We start from the raw sequence: 21,810 nt of genomic DNA, 5'->3' as shown, positions 1-21,810 counted from the left end.
CTCAAACAAGACCTCGCGGGGCAATCATTTCAATTTTCAACATTCCTTATCACCACATGACCGTATCGCATACGTGTCGATTCGCGATGATTCATAGTCCACTGGGTGGAAATATTATTTGTGGTCAATTCGAACACCAAAGTGAGTCACCGTACAAACAAAAGGGGTTGCATCCGTTGGAAACCGTACAAACACACCGATGAAGAATATTAAAAGGTATTCATGCACATCCCGAGCTTTAAAGTTTTCCATCCAGGTTGCGTTCTTTTTTAAAGCAACAAGCAGGGCGTGAAGCATCAATATTTTGGCTGCAAAGTAGTTCCACTCAACACCTCGCAGGAGCAAAGATATGTTTTTCGTTGCCGCACGAACGGTCGATTAAACCTCCCGCCCCTTCCACCAAGCGCGGACGGGAAACGTCGGTTTAAAGTCGCCCGGTTTTTTCGTGTGGCAAAACCGATGCAGAACTTGCTTTCCCCGGTTTCCACTTTGCAAACATACGATAAAGCAAAAAGAGAAGGAGTGGAAAATTGTGCAAACATTCCTCATTGAAAAGCGGGAGGAAATGTACTCCACATCGACAAAAGCGTGTGCGCACACACACATGCAGATGGGCGCACTCGTGCCGAACGCTCCCTGGTGGCTTATCGCATTTTGTGCAACCATTCGGCGGCGGACGGCGATCGATCGTTGGCCACCGGCTGCCGGTACAAGCAGGAAGCGTTCCGCCCGCCGGAAGCAGACAGGCCGTGTTTCCGATCGCAGGTGCGCACGTGTGTGGACGACGCCAGCGGACCTCTGCTTGACAGTAAGCACTTCCGCCGGAACGGTACCGGTTCGTTCGCTCGTGCAAATGTTGATAGAGAACGATCCGTCCGCGGATCGGAATGCAGGGGCGAAGGAGGCCAGGTATGCCGGAGTGCAGAGTTTGATTATTCTATTATTGAAAATTGCATTCTGCACTCGTTACGGACGGGGTGGCAGCTTCCGCTTTTTGGGGGCAGTGTTGGGATTTGTCTTCCGCTTTTCCCCGCCGAGAGAGAGGGGCGCGGGGAGTGTGGCGCCGTGTGATGAATCAATTGCGCTGCATCATTGATGCATTTGCAGTAGGTGCCACGCGTCACACTGATGCATCACGGTTGCGGTGGTTCGGAACAAAGCCGTTCAACAGGAATAGAGGATAGTTGCGATTGTTCCTAGTTGCCATAAATCCTGCACTGGTCCCTAACCACTGGAAGTGGAGGTGTTTTTATTGCTTAGATTAAACGGACCATTAAAAACCAAATAAAAAAAAACACACACACACTATGATGAGCATGTTTCGTTGACCTCTGATGATACGTAAAATCCATCGTACCGGATTAGAACGAAAGAGGAGGGCATTTTGAAAACCGCTTCGCTTTCACTAATCAATTTCACCACGCTTGTCGTGCCAATACCGATAAGGCTAAAACAACAACTGTGGTTATAATTATACCCAATACCCGCCATTCGGGGTGTGTGCGCCATGGTTTGGAGTAAATATTTGTCTAACTTATCCATATGTTATTGAATTTTGTACAACAGGCTGCAACAACCGGTTCGAAACGGTTCGAAACGGAGGACGAGAGAGAGTGTTCACTCCTCAGCGGGCTCGAAACTATTCATCGAAACACAGGTTCAATGGATGGATAACATATTCATCATTTCGCGATACACAAATTACGCCATACGCTCGTAAGTTCATCTGCCTTGGAAGCTGAACGCCCAGCCTCCGTACATGTTTGATGAGCAATTAGTTCTAAATGTGTTACCATTTTATGGCCGGCTGTTATTGTTTGAGTTTGTGTTTCGGAAGCTGCGCAGCTTATACATATTTTACTGAGCAGGGCGGCATTTATTGGCCGGTGAGTCACACTCTTGGTGACACATTTTAAATGTGCTTATATTGATCCAGAGTTACAAATTGATCGAATTCCGGGGTTTCTAAGAGGAGCAAAGACACGATGCGCTTTATTTAAATCACTTGGCAAAGAGACTATCTTTGCGATACGCGTAGCTTTCCCACGTCGTTGTCACATGGAGTCTGTGACATACACGGGATTTCCTGTTTGGACAATGAATAATGAAGACGGCATTACCTTGCAAAATTACTCGGCTGAAGACCATGACAATCGTCTTTTGTGCGCTGGTTTGTTTTGGTAGACAGAAATCACTAACATTGAAGCACATGCTCGTTCATATCGCTCCCAATTTGTCTTATCGTATGGAATTTTTCTCGAATCTGCGCGAGGACCATCCCCAAACCAGTTAGAACTGACCCCCTTGCAGCCGATATCTCCCCGATAAAGCGACGCAAATCTCGAATGGTGCACTTATGATTCAATCGATGGCGATGTGTGGCGTGCGCCTTTTTGTTTTTGTTTGGTTTTACACCTGTGCAATGGAACGCTAGACAAACCCTTCCCCCCCAACTTTTAGCCAGCGTTAATACCACCCTCAATGGGAGCCATATGACTCAATACTTTGTCACCACGAGGGTACCATCCGGCTCTATCGTACAGTTATCTTATCCGTCGCGAGAATTCCCTCCAGCATGGGCGTGTGGAGCTGTCGATTACCGGAAGGGGGCTAATTTCCTGCCCAGTATGCTGGAGCACACCATCGGGACAAAAGACGGCACGCTGATTATCGTGCAAACTGATACTGATAAGCACGTTTCGTTACCTCGGGTGGCGTTGGGGTGTGTATATGAGAAAGGTGCGCCCGACCGCTGCCGTTAGTTATTGCTGGTGGAGCACGGCGAACGGTTACTCCTCAGCACGGGACGACGACATTTGGTGTTAGCGGCTGCGTGGCGGCGAATAATTTGTGACAAGTTGCCTACAGGTTAGTAACCGGAGAGTGTTAAACAGTTGAAGATATGACGATCAGCTAGGAGTTTAAATATTCTGTGCGAATAAAATTGCTCTGATCTGAACTCTGATCATGGTATGAACAGAGTTCCGATGGAACCTACGACGTGGTGAATAGAGTGAAAGCGCGACAATCCCCATACACATACATTGTAGGTAGTTCATTCTCATAGGTAGTAGCGCAACCGAGACCAATGTTATGTGAACGAATTCACAAGACCTAGAAATTCGGTTTAAGTTACCTAACCGAAATGATGGATCCCTACGATAAGGGTTGGAATGTTGCCTTCAAATGTGTGTCCTATGTTTCAAAAGAGCCGCTTCAAGGGATTTGATGGGTATATAAACCCTCCCTTGGTTACCCAAGATAGTACTAGTTTGTATTGGCCAGACTGGGGTTTCCCCCCTTAACTCCAGTGTACACTGAAGTATTACCAGAACGTTCTCATAGTCTTTATCTGAACAAACACTTCACGTGAATTTTGTGACTAAGTGAAGTGGTATCGTTTCTGTTACTATCGGAATTTCAAGTGTTTTAGCCCGTGATCATTACCGATCGGCCCCAAGCGGGCAAAATATTATCAGAACGTTCTGGTGGTCTTCACCTGAACAAACACTCCACGTGAATTTTGTGACTAAGCGAAGTTAGCATCGGTATTTTGAGTGTTTCAGACAGTGATCATTATCGATCGGTCACAAGACGCATCGTTCGTCATCGTCACGTTCGCGCGATAAGAGTGTGCATCAACAAATCAAAACCTTAATGGCATTCCGTATCTGTTTTCGCTACGTAGGCTCCCCCCTCACTCCTGGTGCTCGCACACCTGGTGCCCAAAATGGCGACCAGCAATTGGGATAAGTTTGTGCTGCTCCTGTGGAAGAACTGGATCCTCCAGAAGCGCCACTACGTCCAGACGCTGATCGAGGTGCTCATACCGGTTCTGTGCTGCTCGATACTGCTGCTCGTACGAGGCCTGGTCGACCCGGAGTACGTCGACCGTAATACCGTTTTCCAGCCACTGGAAACCGACCGCGTTACGCACCTTGGGGATTTGGCTAAAGCTCAGAAGTTCGACTTTAAGCTAGCCTACTCACCGCGGAATGATCTGCTGGAACAGATCGTACAGGAAGCGATCCGATCGCTCAACGCGAACGATCCGGAGTCGCGTATGAGTTACGTCTCATTCGACAGTGCCCGGGAAATGGAAAATTTCCTGGTAGAATCAACGTTTCTGGCTGGCGTGGAGTTCGATGACACGCTTGCCTCCTGGCCGGTGACGAGCGGGGTGCCGAGCAACATTACCTTCGCCGTACGCTTTCCGGCTGAATTGCGCGTTGACGAGTTTCAGTTTTCCAACTGGATGACGAATATGCTAGTTGTTCCGTTCTCGCCGCGCTTGCGTAACCCTGACGACGAAGATGGTGGATCCCCGAGTTACTACAGAGAAGGCTTCCTTGCCATCCAGGGTGCAATCTCGCGTGCGGTGGTAAGCCGCCGGCTGACGGGGGCGAACATACCGACGGTGCACGTACAGCGGTATCCATATCCACCGTATTACGACGATGCAATCCTGGAGGCGCTTCAGCAGCTGCTCGCACTTATCATCGTAATATCTTTCTTCTACACCTTCATCAACACGGTTAAGTACATCACGATCGAGAAGGAACGACAGCTGAAAGAGGCCATGAAGATTATGGGCCTATCAAACTGGCTGCACTGGTCCGCGTGGTTCGTGAAGTGTCTTATCTTGCTCATCGTGTCCGTCTCGTTGATTACAATACTGCTCTGTGTAAGTACTCCGTGCTTCTCTAGTATTTTTCATAAAGGATTTAATGTGCACACTCTGCTTTGGTTCTCCTCCTTTGGAACAGGTTCCCTTCAGCTCGGCGGCCATCTTTGAAAACTCCAGCTGGACGCTGATCTGGGTGTTCTTTTTCGTATTCAGTATTACTACGATCTGCTTTGCTTTCATGGTGAGCGTGTTCTTTAGTAAGGCCAACACGGCTGCCGCTATATCCGGTTTGCTGTGGTTCGTCACGCAGCTTCCGTTCAACGTGAGCCAGCAGAACTACGACGAGATGGGCACGGGAGCCAAGCTGGCCATGTGTCTGATGTCCAACTCCGGTATGTCGCTGGCGATGCTACTCACTGTTCGGCTGGAGGCGACCGCGGCCGGGCTGCGTTGGTATAATCTCTTCGAGCCGGCCACGATTGACGATGGCTTTAACGTGGGTTTGGTGATCATTATGCTGCTGGTGGACGCGGTGATCTACCTGCTGATCGCGCTGTACGTAGAGCAGGTGATGCCCGGAGAGTTCGGTATCGCCCGGCCATGGTATTTCCCGTTCACCAAAGAATTCTGGGTCCGGAAGCAGACGCCGTCGCGTGACACACTGTTCAGCAGGGAGGACCAAAGTGCCGCCAGTGGTTCACTTTTCATCGAGCAGGATCCGGTCGGGTACGCGGGGGTAGAGATCAAGCAGCTGCGCAAGGTGTACAAGGGAAATAAGGCGGCCGTTGATGGCTTGAACTTGCGGATGTATGAGAATCAGATATCGGTACTGCTTGGTCACAACGGTGCCGGCAAAACCACCACCATGTCCATGCTGACCGGTGTCTTCTCGCCGACATCCGGTACCGCACTCATCAATGGGCACGACATTCGCACAGACATCGAGGGGGTACGCGGTTCGCTGGGACTCTGTCCGCAGCACAACGTGCTCTTCGACGAAATGACGGTGGAGGAGCACTTGAAGTTTTTCTCCCGCCTCAAGGGTGTCCCGAGCGATGGAGTCCCGGCGGAGATTGACCGCTATGTGAAGCTTCTTGAGCTGACGGACAAACGGACCGCCCAATCGCAAACGCTATCCGGTGGCATGAAGCGCAAACTGGCTGTCGGGATGGCCCTGTGCGGTGGTTCGAAGGTGGTGTTGCTGGACGAACCCACCTCCGGCATGGATCCATCGGCTCGGCGTGCCCTGTGGAACCTGTTGCAGCGCGAAAAGCAAAACCGCACCATGCTTCTGTCGACGCACTTCATGGATGAGGCGGACGTGCTCGGTGATCGGATTGCGATCATGGCCGAGGGCAAACTAAAAGCCTTAGGATCACCGTTCTTCCTGAAGAAAACGTTCGGCGTTGGGTATCGGTTGATTTGCGTGAAGGACGCCAGCTGCGATCGCCAACGGTTGTTGGGCATCCTGCGAAAGTACATCCCCGATGTGACGATCGATACCGATATTGGGTCGGAGTTGTCGGTGGTGCTGAAGGAGGAATATATAGATGTGTTCCAGCGGCTGCTGGAGGATATCGAGCAGCAGATGGCAAGCTGTGGAATCACTAGCTACGGAATATCGTTGACCACGATGGAAGAAGTCTTTCTCAAGTAAGAGCGAGCTCAATTTGTTAAGTGAAAGTATTGCTCTAATCACCATTTTTTTTCAGGGCCGGCAGCGATAGCTTTGATGAAACGGGAACTCAGACCAATGGCACCGTTATTGAGACCTCCACTCAAGATTGTAAGCAACTAGCGCCTTTTAGTTGTGAACTAGACAAATTTAGTTATCGTTCTCATTCCACCTCAACTTCTAGATGCCTTGGATGGAATTCAACTGCTCACCGGCAAGGAGCTTCTGGTCAACCAAGTGAAGGCACAGGTGCTGAAGAAGTACCTCTCGACCATCCGCGCCTGGAAGCAGCTGATCCTAATGTTCATCATTCCGATAGTGTTCGTCTGCATCACCTTCATTATCACGCGCAGCATTTCCGCTGGATTGGATTTGCCAGAGCTGAAAATAACGATGGACTCCTACGAGAAAGCGATAACAGTACTGGAGACGACGGGTGGGAACGTTGCAAGAATCGATGCGTTTAAGAGTATGTTTGAAACGCACGGTGGTTTGGTGCCCATTGACGAAGACATATCCGAGTACATCGTGCGAAAGGTAGGGTGAATGGAGGACGATCTTTTCGGTGGATTGGAATGATGCTTACTTTTTTACTGTTCCACAGGCTAAGGAAGATATTGCCTCTGTGAACACACAGTACTTCGTCGGGGCGTCCATCACCAGTGGACCCACATACGTCGGATGGTTCAACAACAAGGCTTTCCATACCGCTCCGTTGGCGTTGAATTTAATCTACAACGCCATTCTACAGGCCGAGTGTTCCGAGTGTCGGCTGAATGTGATAAATAAACCGCTACCGTATCGGTTGGAGACGCAGCTGGAGAAGCTCAACACGGGCTTGAACGCTGGCTTCCAGCTCGCGTTCAACACCGGCTTCGCGATGGCCTTCGTGGCCGCTATTTACATTATGTTCTACATCAAGGAACGCACATCCCGCGCCAAGCTACTGCAGTTTGTCAGTGGCACCAACGTGCCTCTGTTCTGGGGACTGGCCTTCGTCTGGGACTATACCTTGTTCGTGTTGAACAGCCTGGTGTACATCGCGACGGTAGCCATCTTCCAGGAGGAAGGATGGTCCTCGTTCGCCGAACTTGGTCGCGCTTTCCTGCTGTTGCTGTTCTTTGGCCTAGCCGCACTGCCCGTGACGTACCTGTTCTCGTTCCTCTTCACCGTGTCGGCCACCGGGTTTGTGCGCATGATGTTCGTAAACGTGCTCTCCGGTGCCATCTTCTTCACCGTGGTCAACGTGCTGAAGTTTCCCGGAATCGACCTAAGCGACGTCGCGGAAGGTCTCGAGTGGCTGTTTATGTTCTTCCCCAATTTCATCCTCAGTCACGGGTTGAACAATCTCAATCAGGCCACCAGCACGGCCAGCTCCTGTGCGCGCTCCTGCGAGCAGCTGGGTCCGTTGTGCGTGGCAGGAAATATGTGTGCCGTTTCGGAGCGTTGTTGCGATCTGGAGTGGTTCTCTTTCGGCAAGTTTGGAATCATTCGGAACCTGCTGTTTTGCTTGTTGTTATGTGCCATCGGCTTTGGATTGCTCTTCGCACAGGAGTATGGAATGTTGCGTCGAGTGCTTCAGCGGTTGCGTCGGAAGAAACCTACCCCGATGGACGCTCTCAGTGGGGATGACGCCGAGCAGGACTCGGACGTGCTGGAGGAAAAGCGTAGAGTGCAGAATCTCGGTCGGGCGGACCTCGACGGGCACAATCTGTTGCTGCGTGACGTGTCTAAGTTCTACGGTAACTTCCAGGCCGTCAACAGTCTATCGATCGGGATCGATCACTCGGAGTGCTTCGGACTGCTCGGTATCAACGGGGCCGGCAAGACGACCACCTTCAAGATGATGACCGGTGATGAGGAGATTTCATCCGGCGATGCTTGGATCAAGGGTATCAGCTTGCGCACGAACATGAATCAGGCGCATCGGCTCATTGGCTACTGTCCACAGTTTGATGCTCTGCTTGAGGATCTGACTGGCCGGGAAACGTTACGCATATTCGCCCTTCTGCGCGGTGTTAGGGAAAAGGAGATCAAAAACGTTTCCTACACGCTGGCCGAGGAGTTGAACTTTGCCAAGCATCTGGACAAACCCACCAAGGCGTACAGTGGTGGTAACAAACGAAAACTCAGCACTGCCCTGGCGTTAATGGGCAACCCTTCCGTGGTGTACCTGGACGAACCGACCACCGGTATGGACCCAGGCGCGAAGCGTCAATTCTGGGACGTCATCTGTAAGGTTCGCAACGCGGGAAAATCTATCGTGCTGACGTCGCACAGCATGGAAGAGTGTGAGGCCCTCTGCACCCGGCTAGCCATCATGGTGAACGGAGAGTTCAAGTGTCTCGGCTCGACACAGCACTTGAAGAACAAATTTTCCAAAGGCTTTTTGCTCACGGTCAAAGTAGCCCGGGGCGACCAGGCAACCCAGCAAAAGCGAGTAGAGGGTGTGAAAGACTTTGTGATGAACCGATTCGCCGGGGCCGTACTAAAGTGAGTATTGCTGGCGAATTGTTCCCAAACGACATGGTAGCTTTAACCTTTTTTCTTTTTCTTCCACAGAGAGGAGTACGAAGATTCACTGAGCTTCCACATACCGGTGACGGATCTGAAATGGTCACAAATGTTCGGTCTGATGGAAGGCTCGAAACGATCGTTGGAAATTGAGGACTATGCCCTCGGGCAAACGTCGCTTGAGCAGGTGTTCCTGTTCTTTACGAAATATCAACGCGTCACCGAGTGACGTGTAGGATAAGGCTTAGTAACCTTTTTAATGTGTCGGAGATGTAAACGAAGATCTAGGATAGATGTATTTTAAACATAGAATAATAAAATATTATTTCGGCAATGATTTTCTAAAAATATTTTCCAATGTATCAAACATTCAATTTCTAATTTGTTGTTTATCAAGATGACAAGAGCACACCAAAGTACGACTTACAAGTACAACTTGCTTACAGCCTAACCCCGCGTCCACACGGCATAGTAGCGTAGGGATTTTGACACTCCGTCGTAGTGTAAATGTTGGTCGAGAGGCCTTAGCCACGGCCATAAAAAATAGTTGACACTACGACGGAGTGTCAAAATCGCTACGCTACGATGCCGTGTGGACGCGGCCTAACACAAATTTGTATAGTTTACATTAAACTATGAAGCAGGCCATTTAAAATATGCAGTAGGCCGTCCAATTGATATTCCAAAAAGTGCATCACTCAAATTTGTCTACATCATTTGTTTTTTCTACTTACAAATCGTTCCTCCAAATTATATGTTGCGTGAAGCTTACCTGAAATGAAAAAAAGTATAATTTTTCATAAGTTAGGCTCGAAAAATAGTTCAACAAAGGTACGTTTCATTAATTTATATGAAGTGTTAGTTTATTACGGTGTGAACCAGCTATTAGTATAAGGGTGGCATTAATAAACTTAAGAGCTTTTCCGAGTGCGTTCCAATCAGAGGAACACGTTGAAAATGGCTCGTGATAAGAAATTTACGACAATGATAAACGTGCGTTGGCTCGAGCATCCTCCCCGTGGAACATACGGGCTACAGAACGGGTAATGTTATGTTCGCTTGAATATTTCACAGCCAGGTGGCCCCCACTTTGAAATTCGATGTAGTAAATTGTCCACACCAATATGGGGAGGTAAAAAAAAAGGAAAAGCAGCATATTAATTATCGCACCTGTTGAAAAGATAACGCCACAAAAGGGTCACCCCTACGGATATGCTTTCCCCGGGGGTGGTTCGAATCGATTTTTCGGGCCGAGAAAAATCAATTTTTCCACGGTGACCTCCGGTGCTAATGGTCGCTGGCGTGGTGTAGTCGTTGGACCCACAATCCAAGTACACACTCAACTCCATCAGCCAGTATTGCTGGATGACGTCACGAAGTGCGCGGGGTTTTTTCAATCAGCACAAACAAACACATCGATGTTGACCGGCGTCGTCTCGCGTGGGAGAGCACTTCAAAAGTGCTTAGTAATGCCCGCGAGTACGTCTAGTGCCACTTGCGCTGGGCGACATTAGTAGCAAGTGTTAGTAGCACCGGTTAGCGCTATTGTCGTCTGTGTTTTGTTGATAAACACACGCTCGGATGACCGTACAGTAGCGTGACGAATTGTAAGTTGAAATCGCAATCAGTTCAGGTCGAGCATGCGGCGGAAGTGGTCACGCGCGTCGTCATAACGTGTAGTATACATGTGCACTGATTCAACTGGAGCCGTTCGCCGTCGAACAGGTTGAGGTTTAGTCCAACTTGTAGGTAAACCTAATAGTCCCTTAAATGAATCGTACAGCGAGTGATTCACGTATGGAGTGCTTGCGTTTTCGGTGATGGCAAAAAGTACTGAAGATTGTAAGCTATTCCCTTCGCGTAGTTCCCAACTGTGGCCAAATGTTGTGTAATAAAAAGAAGTTTCGAGAAGATTCGCCACCATTTGTGTACAACATTTGTGTGTTTAACAGATGCGTTCATACGCGATAAGAAGTTTCGTTAGTGACTAAATTAATCTGTTTCGCCTTGTGCTAGGTCATACTGTGACATAACGGACAGCAAGTGGAATCTCAGCATATGATTGTATAGAATATGCTTATCATCATGGATTATACTTGGTTGATGCTGAGTACCCACGGTTTTAATTAATTGTGAAGATTAAATCAGCTTTGTGGCATGAAAAAGTTGAGCAGTTGGCGTGCCAATTAATCGTTTTGATTTAACTTTACCATCAATCCGAAGGACGGTGTTTGTTTTTGAGTTTTATCAGTCGTTTAAGTGTCATACAATGGCAAGGGTTTCATGGTGCGAAAAATTCGAAGCCATTTCATGCGACATTGACGTATCCGGGCGCGTAAAACTGTCGAACCGTGGGATGAATCTACAAACCATTCCAGTTGTCCATTTAATTTGTTTGGAATTTGTGTCTTTATTATTGACAGTGTAAACTCTTTGTGGCTATAGTGTGTGACTATTGTGTTTCGGATTTGAATATAGAAAAATACCACAGACGTGTGAAGAACCTTTTTCTCGCGTTAACGCCCGCACAATACTTTTCATGATATGTGTGATGAATCATGAAACCCATCTTATCGACTTGATATCGCCAAACAATGCGGAATCGGTTGTGCGTTATTGACGATAACATTTGGTCAAATGGCAATTATCTCTTGAAACGTGGCCAGTTTCGTGTGCGTCGCAGGTGATTAGATGGAAAAAGATAAATATCATTTTTGCGATTCCTTTCGTTTGTTTCCATTCAGGGGGTAAAGTTGCTTCTTTAGTCCAGTCTGTGGAGTGGCCGTGTGCAGTTTTAAACGTTGGCTTGATGTGGAAACATTAAATTAAACCATCTATAAATTCGATTTAAAGAATCAACACATCAACCGACTCAAACCATGGCGTCCACTTCACGGTGGAATAAGTTTGTGCTGCTCCTGTGGAAGAACTGGATCATCCAGAAGCGGCACTACATACAGACGCTGTTCGAAATCCTGATACCGGTGCTGTGCTGCGCGATGCTGATTATCGTACGCGGGTTGGTCGACCCGGAACAAGTGCTAGAACCGACCATTTTCGAGAGGCTGTCCATCGGTTCACTAACCAGTCTTGACACATGTGAGGTTCAACATCAGCTCGTGATCAAATAAAGTGACTCTAACTCCAAGCCTCGTTGCAGTGTTCCCTCCGGTGACATCCACCATTGCCTACTCGCCCCAGAATGATGTTCTGCAAGCGTTCCTCAAGGAAGCTATCGAGCAGGAGATCCGAGGCATCCGCCAGATAACGATCGAGCCGGTTGTAAACGCTCGGGAAATGGAAAGTTTGCTGATGCAACGCAACTTCATCGGTGGAATAGAGTTTCCCGACAGCTATGCGGTGAGTTTTATACCAGCTGGTGTTTGAGAAATGCTTCATGGAAAACTTTCTTCCCTCGATACCATGCAGAACAGTACCGAACTGCCCCAAAGTCTCCAGTTTGCGGTGCGCCTTCCCAGTGAGCTCCGTTTTACCGGGTGGACCTTCGGCAACTGGCGCACAAACTTCATGATCGTTCCGTTCGTGCAGGGTCTACGGAACGCGAACCAGTCCGACGGTGGCAGTCCAAACTATCTGCGCGAAGGATTTCTCGCCCTGCAGGCCGCCATATCACGCACCTTCATTCGGCGACAGCAGGCCGGCTATACGCCACCCGACGTTGCGCTCAGTGTGAGTCACCAAGGGTTGTAAAGATGGGTTATTGGTGCTTTACGATCACCACCAAGGGTTGTAAAGATGGCTTATCGGTGTGAACACTGGTGTGATTCATCGATTTCCTTTTTGCAGCGCTTCCCGTATCCACCGTACTATGAAGATATGGTCCTGGTGGCGATGGAGCGTCTCCTGCCGATGATCATTCTGATCTCATTTTTCTACACCTGCATCAACACGGTCAAGTTCATCACGATCGAGAAGGAGAAGCAACTGAAGGAAGCGATGAAGATCATGGGTCTCCCGAACTGGCTCCACTGGACGGCGTGGTTCGTGCGGTGTTTGATACTCTTGCTGATTACCATTTCCCTGCTGGTGTTCCTTATAAGTGTAAGATCGTAGAGCCAATAAGGAAACCGTTTGGGAAAAAAGAATAGCCAGTTCATTTGATTCGTTTTTGTAGGCAAACTTAACCTCCAACACCGAGCTGTCTGTGATTGAGTACGCCGACTGGTCGGTGCTGTGGTTCTTCTTCCTGACGTACATTTTGGTAACGATTTGTTTCTGCTTCATGATGAGTGTGTTTTTCAACAAAGGTGTGTATTTGCGAAATTACCAGAGTAATTTGTAACCCAATTTGCCATTCTAATCGACCACTTCTAATCTATAGCCAACACTGCCGCCGGAATTGCCGGACTGATGTGGTTCCTTTTTGCCATTCCGTTCAACGTGGCGGTGCAGAACTACGACGAGATGGCTCTCGGCACGAAGATTGTCTCCAGTCTGCTCTCGAACACGGCCATGTCGTTCGGCATCATGAACATCATCCGGCTGGAGGGCAACCAGGAGGGTTTGCAGTGGAGCAACCTGTTCTCTTCGCCCACGATGGGCGACGATTTCAGTGTCGGACTGGTGATTATCCTGTTCCTGGTCGATGCGCTCCTCTACCTGGCCATCGCACTGTACTTCGAGCAGGTAATGCCTGGGGAGTTCGGGGTGGCAAAGCCGTGGAACTTCCTCTTTACGCGCGCCTTCTGGAAGCGTAACCGCATCGAGGACGGTTCCGTCGGGGAGGCGTACAAGAGCGACCCATCGCCTTACTTCGAGCAGGAGCCCGACATTGACCGCGTCGGCGTGCGGATTGTGAATTTGCGCAAGGTGTACGGCAAAAAGGTGGCGGTCGAAGGACTGAACTTGAACATGTACGATGGTCAGATAACGGTCCTGCTCGGGCACAATGGGGCCGGTAAAACGACCACCATGTCCATGCTGACCGGAATGTTCTCGCCAACGTCTGGTACGGCCTTGGTCAACGGGTATGACATCCGGAAGGACATCGAGGGCGTGCGGTTCTCGCTGGGACTCTGTCCGCAGCACAACGTGCTTTTCAACGAGCTGACCGTGGCGGAGCATTTGAAGTTCTTCGCCCAGCTAAAGGGAATCCCCCGGGAGAAGACCGAAGCCGAAATCGATAAGTACGTCAACCTGCTCGAGCTGTCCGATAAGCGGCACGCCCAATCGCACACCCTGTCCGGTGGTATGAAGCGCAAGCTGGGCGTCGGGATTGCACTCTGCGGCGGGTCCCGGGTGGTCCTGCTCGATGAGCCCACGTCCGGCATGGATCCGTCCGCCCGGCGCGCCCTGTGGGATCTGATACAGAAGGAGAAGGCCGACCGGACGGTGATTCTCTCGACGCACTTCATGGACGAGGCGGACGTGCTCGGGGACCGGATCGCCATCATGGCCGAGGGAAACCTGCGCGCCATCGGGTCACCGTTTTTCCTGAAGAAAAACCTTGGCGCCGGCTATCGGTTGATCTGCGTCAAGGAGCCGCACTGTGAGCGGCAGCGGGTGCTGGGTATACTGCGACGCTACATTCCGGACGTGCGCATCGAAACGGACATCGGTACGGAGTTGTCGTTTGTGTTGCGCGAGGACTACCTGAAGGTGTTCCAGCCGATGCTGGAGGAGCTGGAGGACCAGATGGGGGCCTGTGGAATATCCAGCTATGGTATCTCGCTGACCACAATGGAGGAAGTGTTTTTGCGGTAGGTTTGTCGTTGGACGTTTTGGGCAAACCATTCGGGTGTCCCTTTTGAGCTAATCGATTACATTCGTTCTTTCCATTTCGATAGTGCTGGAAGTGATTCGCATACCACCGAACAGTCGCAAGCCAAGGAAGAAAATGGATACATCGATATCGATTCGAATGAAGACAACTGTAAGGAACACAAGATGCCGTTGTGGAACGAAAATGTAATAACACTCTACTTATGCTCTTTACAGACTCACTGGAAGGGCTCCCACTGCTCGATGGTTCGAAGCGATTGTTTCAGCAAATCTACGCACAGTTTTACAAAAAGTGTCTTACGACCGTTCGGAGCTGGATTACACTCACACTACAGTTTGCAATCCCCGTGCTATTCGTGCTTATGTCGTACCTGATCTATCTTAACTCGTCAGCTGGCAGAGAACTGCCCGAACTGCCAATGAACTTCGATCGGTATACCGCTTCAATTACGGTGCTGGAAGTTAGTGACCCTGGTGCGCAGCAAGTCGGGGAGATGTTTAAAGAACGGTTCCGCAATGAACCACCCGTGCATCGGTTGGACGTAATCGAGGAGGACATGATCACGAGCATTCTCAATACGGTATGAGGGCTTTTCAGGGGTTTTAAAGTTGTTTCAAAGATTCTCATCATACTTTTTGTTACAGACATCCCAGGATATAGCAACGTTTAACTCACGCTACTGGGTCGGAGCAACAATCGGAAGCTCGGAGTGTACGGCTTGGTTTAACAACAAGGCCTACCATAGCGCCCCGCTCGCCGTGCACTTGATCTATAAAGCGCTGCTTCAGTCCGTCTGCCCAACCTGCCAGTTGGAGGTCAGCAACAAACCACTACCGTATCGGTTGGACACGCAACTTCAGCGGCTGGAGACGGGTGCCAATGCCGGCTTCCAGCTCGCGTTCAACACCGGCTTCGCAATGGCGTTCGTGTCGGCCCTGTTCATTCTGTTCTACATCAAGGAGCGCACAACGCGCGCCAAGCTGCTACAGTTCGTGAGCGGTGTGAACGTGGCGCTCTTCTGGTCCATTTCCTTCCTCTGGGACTACCTCGTGTTTGTAGTGTCGTCACTGTTCTACATCGTAACACTTGCGATCATCCAGCAGGACGGTTGGTCCTCGTTTGACCAGCTCGGACGAGCGTTTTTGGTCCTTCTGTTTTACTCGTTTGCCAGCCTGCCGGTGACGTACCTGTTCGCTTACATGTTCCACGTGCCGGCAACCGGGTTTGTGAAGATGATGCTGCTTAACGTGCTGTCCGGGACGATCTTCTTCACCGCGGTGTCGTTGCTACGCTTCGACGGGATCGATCTGGAGAACGTAGCGAACATACTCGAATGGTTCTTCATGTTTTTCCCGAGCTTCGTGCTGACGCAAAGCATGAACGCACTGAACATGGTCGGCGGAAGGGAAGCCTTGTGTGACCGGGCCTGCGAGCAGATCACCCTTTGCACGCAGGAGCTCAAGTGTCTGCTGGTACCCGAATGTTGCGGCACTTCCGCATTCACCTTCGATCAGTTGACGGGCATTAATCGTAGTTTGCTGTTCTTCTTCGGCATCGGTGTGGTCGCTTTCAGCGCCATACTGATCATAGACTACCGGTTGTTCAAGAAGTTTTTCTCCCGCAAGACCGTAAGCGTGGTGGTCAGCGACGACCGGCAGGTGGACGAGCAGGACTCGGATGTGATGGACGAGAAACGTAGGGTTGCATCTTGCAGCGACGTAGAGCTTTCCTCCTACAACCTGGTGCTCAAAGATCTTTCCAAAAGCTACGGAAAGTTTGTGGCGGTCAACAAACTGTCGGTGGGCGTGCGACACTCCGAGTGCTTCGGACTGCTCGGTATCAACGGGGCCGGCAAAACGTCCACCTTTAAGATGATGACCGGTGACGAGAACATCACGTCCGGGGATGCTTGGGTGAATGGAATCAACCTGCGGACGGACATGAACCGTGTGCATCAACACATCGGTTACTGTCCACAGTTCGACGCACTGCTGGAGGAGCTGACCGGTCGGGAGACGCTCTACATCTACGCCCTGATGCGGGGAGTTCGACGCTCGGAAATCAACGGAGTTTCACTAACCCTGGCGGAGGAGTTGAACTTTGGCAAGCATCTCGACAAGCGAACGAAGGCTTACAGTGGAGGCAATAAGAGGAAGTTAAGCACCGCCCTGGCCCTGATGGGCAATCCCTCGGTGGTGTACCTGGACGAACCGACCACTGGGATGGACCCGGGAGCGAAGCGGCAGTTTTGGAACGTGATTTGTAAGGTTAGGAACTCGGGCAAATCGATCGTACTAACGTCGCACAGCATGGAAGAGTGCGAGGCTCTTTGCACACGGCTCGCCATCATGGTGAATGGAGAGTTCAAATGTCTCGGCTCGACACAGCACTTGAAGAACAAATTTTCCGAAGGTTTCCTTCTGACGGTGAAAACGAAACGTCACCAGCCGGATGCGGCGGAGCAGGTGAAATCATTTGTTACAAGCAGATTTGAAGGTTCCGTTTTGAGGTAAGTACACACACCTGCGCTCGTTCACCAAGTTAATACGTGGTTTGACTGTATATTACCCTTTCCACAGAGAGGAATACCAAGACTCGCTAACATTCCACATCGCCCGTACCGATCAGAAGTGGTCCGCCATGTTTGGATTGATGGAATCGGCCAAGGTTCAGCTGGGTATCGAAGACTATGCGCTTGGCCAGACGACACTCGAGCAGGTGTTCCTATTTTTCACCAAATATCAACGAAATGCTGACTAGAGTTTACAGCTTCAAAGAGTTTGGGTGTTATTATCATAACTCCATTTGGTGTTCATATTGTGATGTTTATTTCAAACGGATTTGGGTAGAAATTGTAAACAAAAGTTTCAAAACACGCAAGTGAATGTAAATAAGTTTGTTAATTGTAACGCGCATCAGTGAATGAGAAACGATATAGGGCAGAAAGATAAAAATAAACAGTATTCTTTTACACGCCATACCTCAGTATTGGGGAGCTAATTTGGTAATGCTTGCGAAAAGAACCGGAACAGAAAAGAGCGACCATGGGTGTGAAACCACGAATGACGCAAGAAAGCATCCCACGTGTGAGATTTAATTCATTCAATGCCGCTCGCCGGTGTCGAACATCGCCGGGAAGACACCCGTCGCGAACATGTACGCCGAATACAGAGAAAGGATAATTCCTGCACCACCTTCCGGTCCACATTCGATTATCCTGGCTAATCTAATCCTTCGGCAACGGCAAGGGATGACAGGTCGGGTATTTCGCACGCATTTCGGCGAGTAGCTTTCATCAATCATGTCGTTGCCGAACAGATCTTCCGCGAAAACGGGACGGGCAAGGAGGACCTACCGACAGCAACAATCTCATTTCCGGCGCCCGGCCCCGGGGAAGCTGCTAACAAGCTAACGAAAAGCCGCTCGTCGGGCCCTGAATGTGATTAATCTGCGAAGCAACAATACGCGCCCAACCGCACACACGTGAGTGTGCGCAAAAATGAAATTAATCAAGTTTGACAATACACGCGCCACCGTTTCCCTCTCACAAGCCCCGAAACCCAACTCCCGGTCGGATGAAGGTAGCGAGGATTTTGCCCATTTTTTTGTTCCTCTCCCGACAGCTTTTCAAACTGTAAAACAATGCGGAAAAAGAATTAGCAAAGAATTGTGCGCGAAAAGAATGAATCAAGCCAACCGGCCAAAAAAAAAAGTTTACCAAATTCCACCCCCCCCCCCCCCCCCCGCCCCCGAGCAACGGCGATGGAGGATCGATTTTCCCACCGCCACACGCCATGGTTTCGCTCCACAGGTGGTGGCTTTTACAAAATGGAACAAACTGAAGGTCCCGCGCCCACGAACGCACGTAATGGCGGAGGGATGAAACATTGAAGAGAAATGGTGTGGGATTAATAAAAAATAAAGAAACTTTGTCCCCATTTTTGCCGCTGATGGTTCCGCTGTGCAACGCGCAACGAACGAACGCTGTCGTTCAATCAATATTGAATTCACAGTCACTGCCAATGGCGGCACTTGATAGTAACGATTATGGGCATCGGTGGCGGAGGCTGCGAACAGCGAAGCCGCGTCGATTCTGGCAATCGATTTTAAAACAATCAAATAATCGTTCATATTCCATGGTAAACAGTACCGCAACCTGTCGGGAGCATGCCCCCGCGTGGTATGTTTTCATGTTTGTACGTCATCTGGAGTTGCAATTTTCCGAACGACATCATGATGCTGCAAACCAAACGGTTATGCTTGAGGGTCAGAGTTCTGCTAGGAAGGGGAAAAAAACCGGAGCCATTTTCTAGAATAGATGATTGTGGAGATGAATGGAAACTATTAATATAAATGTTTTGCAGTGCTTTTGTTATTTACAAGAATCGAGTAAATATTCATAATCAAATTTGTTGTGGAAAAAGCTACATTGTGGTTTCGTTATTCATGTAGTTCAGGGAAGACTTCAATTAAACATTTACTTAGTGCAGTATTCAGCTATTGTTTTGTAAATAACATTTGAGATTGGTGCAAAACAGCTTGATTGTTTCATTAAAATATGATCAAACAATTCATTTTACAGGAAAACATTTGACCCGCAAAGCAACAGCTAGCAACTCAGGTCGTCTTCCCCAGAGGAATGCTTGAAGATTAATTGCGGTCTATTAAATGGTGAAAAATTGAGTTAAACATTTTACCTAATGAGCTTCAGACAACGGTGGTCAGATTAGGTAAGCCGAAAACGGCCGGAGAAATGGCCAGCTTAGATCGAAATCTCCGCCATCCGCACTGGCATCCACTGGGTGGTGGTTATATGCGGAGGTGTTCTGCTTACCTTGTTGCCTTGCTTTGCTGACTGCGGCGTTCGAGACATGATGCCAAATTTGGGTACAGACCATGAGGGCCAGTTTTAACGCGTTTCTAACGAATGGCCAAGCATTGTGTTTCGTATGGAGCCACAGGGGGTGATATACATGGTGCTGTGGCGGTGCTGGTGGTATGACACACATCAAAGACCATCAGGAGTTCGGAGCATACGGCGTGTTCCGGGCAGCGACTTTTCTGGTGTGGGCGAACAAGTGTCGCCTTTCGCGACCGGTTTTCGGTTGTCGTATGGTAAATGAGTTTTTTGAGTTCACCTTTCGCATACAAGACATGGCCTCCCACGCCATGCGGTTCGCAGGTCACTTGCACGGAAGTTACCATTTTTGCAGCACGAAGACTTGGACAGCTTCGTTAAACCGTTGTCATCAAGTTCAGCACTGGCATTCCAGCCCGCGCTAAAAGTTTTCTAGGCGTGGGCTAATTTGGGTTCATTACGAATTATTTTAGCCCAGTTGAATTTGGAACTATTTACCGTTATGCAGTGTCATATGAGAAGAAATAACACTGAACATTTGTGAACAACAAAATACCTTGGATATTAAGAGACAGATAAGGCTAGTTTTAAATTATTTCAATAGAGCATCATTGCTAACAAGCGACTAATAAACTTAAGTTTTTTTTTTAAGTTTCTAACGTACCGAAAAGTTCGAAGTATTCAATCATCAAACTACTTTTGAACCTAAAAGTTACAGCTATTGGAAGCATGGATTCTTTACAATTTGAAAAGAGTAAATACTTGACAAAAAAATGTGGGTATTGGCGCAAACATAGGATATTTTAAAGTTCTTTTTGGATTTAGGAAACTAATCGGTTGAGAGCACACCCAACCGTCGAATAGAAAAATAATTCATTTTTGGTGTTACGATTGAAAACTGAGATAGAAATTCCAGAGCCAGTAGCATTATAAAACACATAAATTAACACAGAAAAATCTTCAATGAATTAAATTTGACGGTGTTGCTCGTGCAGATGACATTTATTATCTATATTTTTGGCATACGTTTTCCAATAAGGTTGACAACAATAAATTTGTCCACTGCAACATTCGTTGTGATGAACATTTGAAATAATATCATATTCAATCAAATGCTTCTGGAAAAGGGCTGACGGTTCGGGGTGTCCTTCAGGCTTTCGGGTGGCTAATGAGTGAAGGTTACGGCTACCACCGAAACATACCGGCACTCCTAAAATAGGTATCACCCTGCCAGCTCGGTGGCGCTATCGATCTTAAACATCTGACCCTCCGAAAGACATCCGACAAGTTGAGCAGACAAAAATAAAAAAATTAAAAAAAACGTTTTCAAACCACTCCATTTGCACACCATTTTCGGCCCCACCGAAGGCCATTCGACATGTTTTTCTCACCCAATTCCCCTCGGAGGCTCGAAAGCCTCACTTACCGAAACGCAACCACCACCACCGAGAAATGCACTTTATCGAGCGCGTAATGATGGCGCTCTTTTCTGGCTACTTGGTGCGTGTGTATAAAAAGAGACAGTAAAAAAAACATGATGCTCTGAACTCTTCCGATGGTAATGGTTTGGGGGGGATTTTTTTTTTCGTTTTGAAATTAGATCCGATCGATTTCCATCGCACGTCCGAGCACGGTCGGTCAGGGACGAGGACGCAATCGATGCCGCCGCTCGGTAGGAAGATTTTTGACGCTTTGGCGATGCACCAAAACTGGGTGGCGGGAGGTTCGCTGCCAACCCGAATCGGTCGATTATCGATGGCTCGGCAAATGGTGGGATGTGATTGAAGAAGATTTCTTTTCGCCTCCGATGCGATTAACATCAAACGACGCGGGCGGGGACCCACGAGAGGGGGGGGAAAGGGTGGACCAGTTCAATGGATGATAATTAAAAGACTGATTGGAAAATGTAGCCCAGAAAATAGATCCCCGTACGGCGTTACCACTTTGGCTTTCGCTTAGTTTTCCCACCAACGCAATCCACTGTCGGTACGCTAACTTTCCCGATACGAACCTGAACATCGGTTTCAGTTTTCACCCGATTGCATTGGTGGTTATTCTTGAATTAGCTGCCCATTCTTTAGCCGAGCGCACGCTGGGAGCAAAATGGCCGGCTCGAAAATCGGGCAAGGCAACCCGCGCGCGCGCGGCCCAAAACCACAATTGGCTAATCCCAAAATGCAATCTTCCGAAATCGGACGGCCGAAGCCACGAAAGATACACTCGTTTGGCGAGCGCCACCGCAACCACAATTGAATTACTGCTGCAATCGATGTGGAAATACCTTCTTCTCGTACCTAACGTCGATGATTATCGGTAGATTATCTGCCAAGCGCCGGTTGTTCCAGGTGAAGCTTGCAATGATCGATAGTTTTGGGAAACCTCGTGGGACCGAT

At 49.0% G+C, this 21,810-nt stretch overlaps 2 protein-coding genes across 2 annotated transcripts; both read left to right on the top strand.

Annotated features, from left to right (window-relative positions):
* Window positions 1-3,730: 3,730 nt before the first annotated feature.
* Window positions 3,731-9,142, top strand: LOC131266454 (phospholipid-transporting ATPase ABCA3-like). Its single transcript, XM_058268985.1, has 6 exons — window positions 3,731-4,684; window positions 4,767-6,280; window positions 6,340-6,413; window positions 6,487-6,839; window positions 6,907-8,795; window positions 8,865-9,142. Exons 1-6 carry the CDS (start codon window positions 3,731-3,733, stop codon window positions 9,043-9,045), a joined length of 4,965 nt encoding a protein of 1,654 aa, XP_058124968.1. The 3' UTR covers window positions 9,046-9,142.
* A 2,553-nt stretch (window positions 9,143-11,695) lies between these two features.
* Window positions 11,696-17,495, top strand: LOC131266455 (phospholipid-transporting ATPase ABCA3-like). The gene is made up of 10 exons (XM_058268987.1): window positions 11,696-11,915; window positions 11,977-12,176; window positions 12,246-12,506; window positions 12,624-12,878; window positions 12,952-13,084; window positions 13,159-14,536; window positions 14,624-14,709; window positions 14,775-15,139; window positions 15,204-17,068; window positions 17,139-17,495. Exons 1-10 carry the CDS (start codon window positions 11,696-11,698, stop codon window positions 17,317-17,319), a joined length of 4,944 nt encoding a protein of 1,647 aa, XP_058124970.1. The 3' UTR covers window positions 17,320-17,495.
* Window positions 17,496-21,810: the final 4,315 nt, after the last annotated feature.

The sequence above is a fragment of the Anopheles coustani genome, chromosome 2, assembly GCF_943734705.1.
Source record: "Anopheles coustani chromosome 2, idAnoCousDA_361_x.2, whole genome shotgun sequence".
In the NCBI taxonomy this organism is placed as follows: Eukaryota; Metazoa; Arthropoda; class Insecta; order Diptera; family Culicidae; genus Anopheles; species Anopheles coustani.
The sequence above is the reverse complement of the archived record's forward strand: the minus strand, read 5'-3'. Positions and strand labels throughout refer to the sequence as shown.